The 12,184-nt window shown below is 40.0% G+C and overlaps 1 protein-coding gene across 2 annotated transcripts in view; it reads left to right on the forward strand.

Moving 5' to 3' along the window:
- The window catches only part of plxna4 (plexin A4), a 346,384-nt gene that overhangs the window by 185,705 nt on the left and 148,495 nt on the right, over window positions 1-12,184 (forward strand). For both annotated transcript variants that reach the window (XM_017494514.3, XM_047162222.2), the window contains exon 4: window positions 6,430-6,561. In XM_017494514.3, the coding sequence (XP_017350003.1) occupies window positions 6,430-6,561 (132 nt within the window). The remainder of the gene's footprint in view (window positions 1-6,429; window positions 6,562-12,184) is intronic.

Here is a 12,184-nt window from a genome sequence, read left to right on the forward strand (position 1 = left end):
GTTAAGGCTTTCTTGTGCCTGACTATGGAAAAATGAGGCGTTCTCCTGAGATTGGTGCTTACACAGATAATCCAAAATCAATGACCACGCCAGCCTGGTGAATAAGAAAGCGCACACTTGAAAGGCCGCCTGTCGCCACTGGAAAGTTCCAGGAAATGCAGCATCATGGATTTCTTTCGAGTGGGGATTACAATGCCACGGTTTTCTTTTGAACCAATTCGGTTTGTGGTCGGAGGCCTTGCCTAAGTGCTGTTAGGAAATTTAATTGGCATCGGCAAGAGGGCTGCAACCTCTGGCTGTAAACTGAGGTCATGTTGTGAAACATTTTTAAGGCGGCACAGTTAAAGTTAGTTCATGTTCATAATGTCTTGGTTATTCGAAATTCTTTGCAACATCAGGTTGTTTCAAGAAAGAGATTGGGTTAAAAAGTGGTAGTGATATAAATTTACTGTACTTGCAAATTAGGGTTTTGAGGTGAAATATTAATATACATTTTAATCCTATTTTTTTTAATTACATTACATTTTTGGTATTTGGCAGATACCCTTATCCAGATTGACTTATATTTATCTGCATTTAGTGCTGGGGTTTGAACTTGTGACCTTCTGAGCGGTAGCGGTAGTGGTTAGCACGTTTGCCTCACACCTCCAGGGTCGAGGGTTCGATTCCCGCCGCTGCCCTGTGTGTGCAGAGTTTGCATGTTCTCCCCGTGCTTCAGGGTTTTCCTCCGGTTTCCTCCCCAGTCCAAAGACATGCATTGTAGGCTGATTGGCATGAATGTGTGTGTGATTGTGCCCTGCAATGGACTGGCACCCTGTCTAGGGTGTACCCCTGCCTCCTGGGATAGGCTCCAGGTTCCCACAACCCAGTATGGATAAGTGGTATAGAAAATGCATGGGTGTTTTTGAGGACCCATGGTGAATCAGTAATTTCACAAAAATTCAACACTAATTCTTCATACACACTTTCTCCCGCACTCTTAATATAAGACCCTGTTCATCGTCGATCACGCGGTCTACATCCCGAACTACGTGTCTAAAATATTTGTTTGCCCCTGACCTATTTTGATCCGCTCACCATAAGACCAGGGATCAGATGGAGGCTGCTCTGAGCCAGAGGAAGTGGCAGTTTCCATGGCGGCTAAGCAGTGTCTTCCCAGCACGAGGAAACTGTGAAGCCCTCATGGTTATCGCACCGGAATGGCTTCCCTCGCCACCTCGATTTCTGCCTGCTGTCAGCTTAGTCAGGCGCCAGCTCTGCTCACACATGCTGTTCTAATGCTAAAACACAAGTGGACTGGCTTAATCCTTTCCTATTCATTGTATTTTAATCATGATCGTCATTTTTGGCTTTGCTAATTAATTAAACATAATTGACTGTGATGGTGAGGAGCTTGCTAGCATTAGATATTATTGTTTATACCAGTGCAGTTGACTTCTCGAATCTGATTGGTTAGAGGTGGTTGGTCAGTTTTCTAGTACAGCATCTCTGACGTTTGTTGTAATACGTTATCGTTTCTACGCTGGCAGATGCAGAGGTTTTGTGTAAGATGTTTATTTTGCATTTGTGGAAGGAGTCTCCAGTGTCAGCAACTTGTCAGTCAGAAACAGTCACGTGGTATAGCTGTACCTTTAAAGTCCCCATGAAATCAAAATGGCCGTTTTGTGGCTTTTAGTATGAATATGTCCGCCTTAAGGTTATCTAGAAGCTAGTGTTGCTCCAAAAACAATGACAAAATTAGCATTTAGAAGATGTACGCCTTCAAAATTTACAGTCTCTCTCTCTACCACCGATACGGATCAACGATTCTGATGACATCATTCTGCACTTCAGCTCCTCATTAGATTTTCTGTCCAATCTAATGCTCTCTAGAATCTGAAACATCCCACCACAACAGTTATAGATTTCCTGGCTGTGAGGTAAGTTAAACGCAATTGGCTATTTAAAAAAGGGGTGCAGAAACTCGATATGCCCCGCCCTGACTTCCTGTTTCAGTGGAAATTACGTCAACACATCGAATAATGCTGCGCATTTCTAGGCACTTCACAGGGACTTAAAATTTTTCACGTTGGCTTCTTTGAGGTTTCTTGGTTGAGAAACAAGCTCTGGGTTTTTATTGGTTGTTTGTTTTGGTTTGTTTTTTGTTTTATTAACCTCACGAGAGAAAAAAGAGAGATGGTGAGAGAACTCACTGTGACTGTTCCTAGCTGCTCTAACATTAAAGATTTGTTGTGGCTAAGAGGGAAGAAATCATCTGTTTCATAAATCATGCTGTTGTAGGAAAATAACCAACTCCAAGGTGGTACTAATAACTCTGCTTTGCATCGTGCAACAACACATCACCCCACTGCTGATTATTTCCCCCCCATCCCAAGTGTATCATGGCTTACTTTATTGAACAGGGCCTTCACATCACACTGTGATTCCAAGCTTCAAGTAAAAATCTTCACGTCTTTGTTACTGAGATCTTAGTTCCTTTTGTGCAGGGTTTTATTTTTGTCCTGTCCGTCATATCATGCCATGTGCAAACCGCTATTAGGATGGCTTGCAGATAAAACAGAAGCTCTGTGAATAAGTGTGTGCGACAGGCGAGTACGAGCTCTACGGACAGGCTTGTCACAACATATCAGTGCACCTGCTCATCCTCTAGTCTTGACCAGTTATTAATGCAGCGTGCTTAATTTCTCCTGCAAATGGAGCGATCGCTAACTGCTTTCAAGGACGAAAACAGATCCCCCCAACACCCCCCCCCAGATCTTCCTCTGGCAGTATATTCATGGACTGAATAATGCCAAATATGTGTCATTTTAAACATCAGCATGACATCTCTACAGAGATAATTAAGATTGTCTCAGAATGACGGTTCTGGTGGCGTATAATTCCAATCATGATGTGATAGTGGAGATTAGCGATGTAATCCAATCAGGATTTAGATGCTGTAATCCACTTTATTGATATTGAAATGAAATTAAGTTAAGAAAAATAACAAAACAATGCATGTCAAAATGTCTGTTGATTAACAAATGAACTCTTTTTGCATATTACTTGTGATTGGCGTGTATTTGGGAACGTATTTATTTATTTATTTACTTATTTTTGGATTGCTGTATCCTTCTAGCTGCTAATTTTATGCATTATAAGACGCCATACTGAGCTCTAATGGAACCTTTTAACCTTTAAGTTTTTTTTTTTAGCTTCTATAGTACCATGGGATCAATACGGTGAGATCATTATACCATATTTGACTGCCATGATGGGGAACCTAGCTAAATAGAGCTAACTCAGTAACGTTATATATTTGGTGTTTATATGACACTGCTGATGAATTCTCGATTCTGATTGGTCACACCAATTTTGATTAGTCACACCACCCTATCGTTGATTATTTTCCCATAACAGTACATCCCAATTGTTTTATTCCTTACTTATTTAAGGAAAGGGAGGGGGGGGTCCAACGAACTCGGTGGGAGGATATGCAAGTGAATGTAACGTTAATGGTCAAAAATTGGAACTGACGTTAGCCTAGCCTACTTCGTGGGTGTGCAAATATCAAAAGTTAATTGACATTCTTAAGAACAAACCAAGCCATGGTATGATGCCTTCTATACTAAGCCAAGGTTACCTACTATTTAGGGATCTAGTTACTGACTGTCTGAAAAAAAAGCTTGTATGTTCTGCTGCAGTTTTCTACGCTCGGCTGCTGTCTCCATTTCTTACAGACTGAGCTGCTAAAATATATCAACCAACCTGCGTTGAGTTTGGGCGCAACCATGTGTACAATTGGAGGGGGGGCACACACCTATTTTCCGTAACAAACGGAAATATATTAAAAAGGAATAGATATGAATAAATAGAATAGATGAAGAAAAGACAGATCCGTTGGCAGGGTTCATTAAAGGGGGACATATAGAAAATATTTTGTACTGTATATTGGGGGGACAGATTGGTATTTCCTCAAGACTGGGGGGACACAACCCCCCCCCCCCCCCCCCCGCCCCCGCCCCCAAAGAATGCGTGGTTACGCCCATGGGTGAAACCCTTAATTCTTCTTTGTCGTGTTTACAGATTAGACGTGGTTTGGACACTAACAGCGTTTAATGACGCAATGAACCTGTAAAAGTTCAGGAGTTCGCAAACTTTTTTGGCATCCAAATTCATCCAAATTTCTGGCAAATATGTACCATTTTAATTTAGTCCAGCCATTAGAGCTTTTTTATTCCTGAACCTTCCAGTCACCCACCCAGTAAACACTGTGTATTATATTAACTGCAGTTTGTGGTGTTATTAAAATTGTAGTTAAATTAAACATTGTTTATGCTTGTTTTTTTGTTTTTTTTTGTAGTTACTGAGTTTTAGATTAACCCCGTTAATTTTACGAGGTCAGTCAGTCCACTATAATAACCATAACTAAATAGTCGATAGTGATTCAAACCACAGTCTATCCTAAAGCTAAAAAACTAAAGCTTTTCATATACAGGGTCACAGGGGAGCCTAGAACCTCTCCCAGGGAACTTGGGGCACAAGGCGGGGGAACCCCCTAGACGGGGTGCCAACCCATTGCAGGGCATGAACCCCAGTCATTTGATTAAAAAATATATAATAATAATAATAATAATAATAATAATAATAATAATAATAATATGCATAGAGACCCATGGATATACACCACATCACGGACCCTGAGGATCCCCAGACCCCACTTTGAGAACCATGGCTTTAAAGAGCCCTTGTACAAATAAGAGTTTGTACTGTAGTATATTTCCTGCTCAATAAGAGTCTCCAAAAACCAGCCATGATGCCAATCAGGGTTATTAAATAACAGCTCACTCAATATAGCAAAGTAGCCTTGGCTGATCCTGGATGAGAAATGTTTCTCTCTCTCTCTCTCTCTCTCTCCCTCTCTCTCTCTGTCTCGCTCTCTCTCTTTTTTCCTTTAGTTTCTATTTCTATGCTTTTCACATCTCTTGTCTATTGTCGCTTGACCCTAACTTAGGTCATGTCTCTCTAAGCAGAAGAAAAGAAAACAAGAGAGAGGTTAGACCCTTCATTTTGAAGGTTATTTGTGTTAGAGATGATCGTCTGAGAATTAGGTCGTGCAGAGATATGAGATCAGGCCAATGCGTTCACTATTTTCTCTGGTTTTCTGAGCTCTGGTGGCATAGACACACACTGTTTCTGCTAAGCTAGGTTAAAGAAGCTGAACTGATAAATGAAAAACAAACAAACTCAAAAAACCCAAACACACACAAATGGAAACTTTCTATCCATTACTCATAAACAGGAAACTAATATTTATACATTTTCTTTTTCACTGTGTACTTACAATGTTTTGTTTGCAAACCTATTTAACATTTATGGAAGGAGTCTCCAGTGTCAGCGCTTCGGAACAGTCGGAGTTCAAGCTGTAAATTTAAGTTTGCTGAGATTTTCAGGACAGAGGATTTTACATTGCGTGGTTTCTTCTTGTGGTCACACGACAAGCTGTTGTTTGACGAGTTTTTTTGTCTTATCAGCTGTCAATCAAGTGAGAGAGGCTGGTGAGGACTGTCTATAAACTGCTTAAATGTAACTATAAATGGAAAAAAAAGTATGTTGTGTCATTCTATGATGCATTCAAATTCTTAGCGCTGGCAAATTCCTGTGGTATAAGTGGAATAATGATTATGTTGTTGATGATTATTTTCTGGAACAGCACAACCTCGAGTTGATCCTTACAGTACTTTGATCAACTAAGGACTTAATATGGGAACACATGTAAAAACCAACTAGCGTCAAATGTCTTGTTGGTTTCATCATTTGGAAATAAATGCGTGCACTCGACTCTATTCCTTTGTGTGTGAATGAGCGAGGGTTTTTTTTTTTAATCTTTGGATGCTCGACATGACTCAGATTAAAGTGTGTGTTAGTCACTCGTGACGGAAGAAGATCGGCCGTTGTTTCGCTCCATAGGAAATTTTGTCTTCAGTTAGTGAAAGGAACTGCAGGGTCAGAGCTCAGAGGGTTGTTCCAGGGTGCAGTCCTGGTTAGACATGACGTTGTCACTGGAGACTTCTTGGCTGCAGGGACACTCCCATCTGCAAATTCATGGGTACCATTTTTTCCCCCACTGAGCTTTCACAGGCATTAGCATAAGCATGGCTGTCGGTGTCTGTTTGTTCCTTTGCCTGGCAGGTGGTGCAGCATCTATACCAGATGCTCGGATGTCAGAAAAAAAACGATAAAATGTGAGAACGGCATCATCACGGCAGGCTGCATGAGGGCAATGTGACTGTTTTTTGCTGAATTAACACATGCTAGTACATAACACCCGGTATTGCTGTCTAACAAGCTGTCCTATCACCATGAAGTTCTTCATTCCCAGATTTAGTAACAGCATCACTCTCTCTCTCTCTCTCTCTCCCTCTCTGTGTGTCTGTCCATCTCGATCAGATCCGGGTAGACGGACCATCCCACGCCACTTTTCAGTATGAAACGGTGCAAGTGGTGGAAAACGGGCCGATCCTGCGCGACATGGCCTTCTCGGCTGATCAGCACTTCCTGTACGTGATGTCCGAGACCCAGGTGAGTCATTTGTCCTTCTTCTTTCTGTGCTGCCGTGTAAGAGACGTCCTCTCGGTAACAAGCGTGCTGTTTCGGGTCCTGTATGGACGAGAGAGACGTGTGAAAGCAGCAGGATAAATTTATCCCAGAGAAGAGCGTTCTGAATGTACCAATCACTGACTCACACAACACACACACACACACACAAATAAGCACTGCCAGAAATTTCTAACAAGAGGTGGGATCATTTGCAGTAATTAGACTACCACGGCGGAGGAGGGGATGCTGCAGCGAGAGAAAGTTTGTGTGTGTGTATGTGTGTGTGTGTGTGTTAATGTAAATTATGAAGAGCAAGAGAGAGGATGGAGTGGGTGCATTAGACTTTACAAACTTTCCCTTTTGCACAAACACACATAACCGTTCACACACACACACACATATACAAATACACACACGCAATTTGCTCACTAAAAATGCTTCAGATGGCGTAGTCTGTGTGTAATGCACATAATGGATGGAGTAGATTGGCCACTGCAGGCGATTTCTCCAGCACCACTAAAGCCTGTAAGCCATTACGACCCATAGTACGCTATATTCACACAACGGAATAAAAAAAAAAGCACTTACTCACAAAAGACACACTTACTGTATGTCTGTCGCGATGGGTGGAGCCTAGTACCACTTGGAAAGAAACAAGAAAACATTTGAAAAAGAAAATATGATGCTGGAGAAACCAAGCTGGTTTCCAGTGTGACCTGAGAGAAAATGTAGGATGCATAGAAAGTCTTAGCGGTCATTAGATCCTCTTTTAAACACTGCGTACAATAAATAAAGCCAGCGAAGTTGTAAAATGTCATTCATAAGAAAGACGACCTAACGTGCTTGGCATTTTAGAAGATTACAAGCCGCTTGATTTTCTCGGTCTGCTGCAAAACAAAGCAAGAATTTCTGCTTTAACACCTGATATAAGAATTTAAATGGAATCTATGACTAGTTCATAAGGAGCAGAGCAGCTCACACGCTCTAGATTCTGAAGATAGTCCTTAAGCCGGGTTTACGATGTGTAATTTCTTGTCACACTAAAATCTTGACTGGATTCCACTTTTTGCTCTTCGTGACCGATTATACAATGAAGATCATCAGTGGTCCTCAAGTGTGTCACATGAAGCACTTGAAGACTGCTTCAACCGGCTTGAAGAGACCAAACGTTTATTTGTGATTTTATTTGGTGTAAATCCGGCTTTAGATAGCAACGAGCGCTACACTTAAAAGGAACTAAGAGCGTATAGTCATCCCAGACTCTCTGGTGGCGTGATTGTGATCACTCTGGCCTCTGGGTCTTCAAGGTTTCTCGTGAACATTGGGATTATCTTGAATGGATTTGTCTTCCCATCACACACATCAAACAGAGGTGTCACCCAGAAGATGACGGTTCTCCTTTGTCTCCTCTGGTTTGTTCGTTATGGATCAAAATCTACATCTACATTCCTGTAAAGCTGCTTCGTGACCAGTGTCTATTGAATAAAATCGAATCGTGTTGAATTAATTCCTCTTAAACAATTCTAAACATCTCTTACTCAAGTTGGGGTTCTCAAGGTTCCTCAAGGGTTCTTTGGTTACTTAAGAGTTCATGGCTTCTTGTTCTGAATGGGAAAACACCAACCAAATAAGTAGCCATAGCTATAAAAATAAAATTGAATTGAAATTGAAGATTTTTTTTTTTTCCCCCACCACTGGACATTCACTTCAGTTGATGTCAATAAGAAACCAAGTTAGATACTGGGAGAAAGACGTACTGACCTGTTTTGTTTTGGGGGTAGATTAGAGATCCAAAACCTCAACAGATCAAAATACTAAATATATTACAGATATTTATCAAATTAATTATTCAAAACTGGGCCACCGCCACCAATGCATGGTGTTAGAAGAATGACAGAAGGCTTTGTTTGATAAGGATAAATGAGGCGGGAGCGCTTAAATTCATAAATGTCCTTCAGCAATTAGCCTATTAGCCCAGTTAGAGAGCTCAGTCATCTGCTTTGTGTTTGCTATAAACATCCTGCGATGTGCTCTATAGGGGAATCGTAAATAAGCTATCCAGAAGCTATTTAGTGAAAACACTGCTCCATCCTCCACTCTCTCAGAAGCTCACTCAGAAGCGAGCTGAAACCTAAGATACTTGGATAAGAAGACAACCTTGGTAACACTTCTTATGAAGGTCATAGTTATAACAAACTATGAACATATTTAAATCATGTCATGATGCATTGATAAGGTATCATACACATCATTATAGTAAGTTTTGAAGATGCGGTACACTATATAGCTATCTTTATTATGTATCATGAAGTGTTAACATGGAAGGCATAACACATTATAACACCAATACCAAAGAAACATTTGGATAGTGCATCACGAGACCTTTTTTTCCTCTAATACATAAATTATACCAGAGATACTATCAGGAAATTGTGCGACAAAAATCTACGACGAAACATAATGCACTAATAATGCACGAAGGGGCATTTTTTGGTGATATAAGACGTTATAAATACTCCATACTGCATTATAATACACTTGTTTAACAATTTATGAATGCTATAATTATAATGATGTACATATACTATATATATATATATATATATATATATATATATATATATATATATATATATATATATATATATATATATAATGCCTTCTGAATGCATTATAAAAGGTTATGAATGTATTCATAAGTCATTATACTGTACATATGGAGTTCATAGAAAGTGTTACAGAACCATTTATTTAGGAGACAAAATATTTAATGAAAATCCAGTGAATCCCAGCTAACTAAGCTACGTTTAGGTTAACAAAACATTCCTGAACATGTGCATTGTAGTATATTTTAGTTTTATAAAACTTTCCCAGGTACTATTTTCAATATTAAAAGTCTTTTCTGAGTCAATTTCCACAGCTGAGGAAAAATGTTGACATTCCAGATGGATTTTCACTGTTGTCCTGTTTTTACATCCCAAAAACATGTTTATTTAACACTCCCACCACCGTGCTCTTAATGTTTTTACTTGTAGAACTATTAGCCCAAGCATTTCAGTATTGTTATGGTGTGTTGAAATCCGTGCATTAAATATGAGAAGGTGGTCAAAGTCAGGACCACACTGTTGCTAGGCAACTAGGAAATAAGGGTGCAGAACTTAAATGAGCTAATGACTGAGGAATTAATTAGCTAGCTATCAATAAGCTGTTAAGTCAGGATGGAAATAAAGGGTGGTCATGAAAATGAGACAAATCCATCAGGAATATCAACATTTTCCTCAGATGAGCTGGTGAAATACTAAGAAAATGCTTCGTATGACTAAAATGACACTGTAATTGATTAGCGTTGGAGGCTAACTGCGCTGTCATGAGTTCTACCATTTTGAGAAACATCAGCATGAAATCCTCAGCTGTTTGAACATTTTGACTCAAAATACGATCTTATTCAGATCTTATTTGAATGTAGGATTATTTTCTATGCTTATATCCACCGATTGGCTTTTTTTTTTTTAAAGGATTTATTTATTATTTATGATGGAACACATTAAAGCTCTTGTATAGCTGCCACTGTGGATTTTATTTCTGCAGGAGAAAAGTAGCAACTCTGCTCCCATCAGGTAGGCTGGGTTTAACGTCACGGTTTAGGCACGCTAATGCGCTTTACAGTGATTTACTCGTGTACGATTTTCTCCTCTCGTCTCTTACTGTCTCACTCTATCTGTCTCACTCTTTCTCGGTCTGTCTGATTCTCTCTGACTGAGTGGTTCAGCTATCGGGTATCCATATTTAGTAATTAGGCACGATAAGCAGCAAAATGGTAAAATTCTCCAGGCTATATTTTGCGGTTAGGGCTCTCACAGGCTCTTAACTCCATCACACACATACGCACACACACTCTCACATACACACAAACCACGTCAATCTCTTTAAGGCCACATAGTTACTCAGCAATACTCATATCAATACGTACAATACAGGATTAAATATGTGCTTTTTTTAAGAATTGGATTTCACTCAAGGGGGCATGGCGACTTAGTGGTTCAATGTAAATAAATAAATACAGAGTTTATTTATTATACTGTGTGTGTTATTTAATGAATAGAGTTTGGTTTAAAAGTACATTATTTGTTATTTTTCTGTTGTTGTTTGTGGGTTTTTTGTTTTTTTTTTGCTGTTGAATTGTCAGTATTGGTGGAAAATATCCAAAAACAGTAAGCAGAATCAGAATTATCGCCTGTGGTGCTTGGCCTTAGTTGTCAATGGTGCTGACTGGGAAATGATCCTGTGGATTTTCGGACTGCCTGAAGGAGCGTTTCTCAAACCTTGGTATGTCTCTCTCACTCTGTTTTTCCACGTACTAACTCTCTTTTTAACTAATTTCAAACTCACACATATCCAGCATCTTTCCTTTGGGAAAACAGCAGAGAAAAACACGAACACTCCATTGATGCCCCCCTGCGGCTCCGACCTCCACAGCCGAGTTTGCAGAAGAGTAAAGAGGTGAGAGAAAAGAGAGCGAGAGAGAGAGTAAGAGGAGGAAGCACAGACCAGTGGATCGATAAGAGGACAGTGGCAGTAGGGAGCAGTGGAGCGAGCAGTTGTGTGTGTCATTAGCTGGATTGGTAGCGCAGAGTTGGACTAGCAGTGTGTGTCGAGGCCCTGCTGATTTCCACAGTCCCCACACAGCAGGAGTGAGAAACCACAACAGTCCTGGACACTGAACACACTGGGGTTCATTTTATATGAGTGTCTGTCTGTGGGGTGGATTTGAGTTTGTCCTGAGTGGGTCTCTATTAGAGTTTTTTAACCAGACAGCGTGGTACAGTATGTTACGGAATGGTAACAAAAAGCACATTAGGTTTTTATTTCCATTGCTATTTTGAATTTGGCTGTCGTTCCTGTCAGAGTGCCAAGAACCATAAACGGGACATGTGGGTGGAGCTAAAAATACAACAAAACAAAACATGCAAGCCATTGATTGGTCAAATCAATCATCACGGCATCACCCTGAAAATGCCCCTACAGTACGGTACAGACATCTTGACTGTATAATATAGCATCAAGTTACAGTATAGGATAGAGATTTATAATTGTATCACATCATTTCATGTTTCAGATTTACACATAATATTTAACATAATTTAACGTTTCCTTCCTGTGTTCAGTGTAAAATCCACCGTCTTAGGGCCGAATTAGGCCGAATCACAAATCAATATGGTTGCTCCATACATAGGGTATAACATAAAACACTGCAGAACGTACATAGAGCTCTACATGCACAATAGGACCGTGTTCTTGCGATTCAGGAACAGTGTTTTTGTTGTGCTTTGAAATCAGTAGATCGTTCCCGGTTGAAAAGTATTAGCACCCTCTCAGCCATCAAAACAAACAAGCAGTATAAATGTACATTTTCTTGAAACGTCGAGCTAGATTAATAACGATAATAATAATCCACGCTCCATAGATTACTCGCGTTAGTATGGGCGATTGTTAAAAGAACCACTGATAATGCACTAATACACGGTTCATTGCTACAAAACAAAGAGTTGTCCATCTTTTTCAGTTTTTGTGCCGTCTCACATATAAACAGCAGAAATTATTTACA

This window comes from Ictalurus punctatus, chromosome 19 (genome assembly GCF_001660625.3).
Source record: "Ictalurus punctatus breed USDA103 chromosome 19, Coco_2.0, whole genome shotgun sequence".
Taxonomy (NCBI): domain Eukaryota; kingdom Metazoa; phylum Chordata; class Actinopteri; order Siluriformes; family Ictaluridae; genus Ictalurus; species Ictalurus punctatus.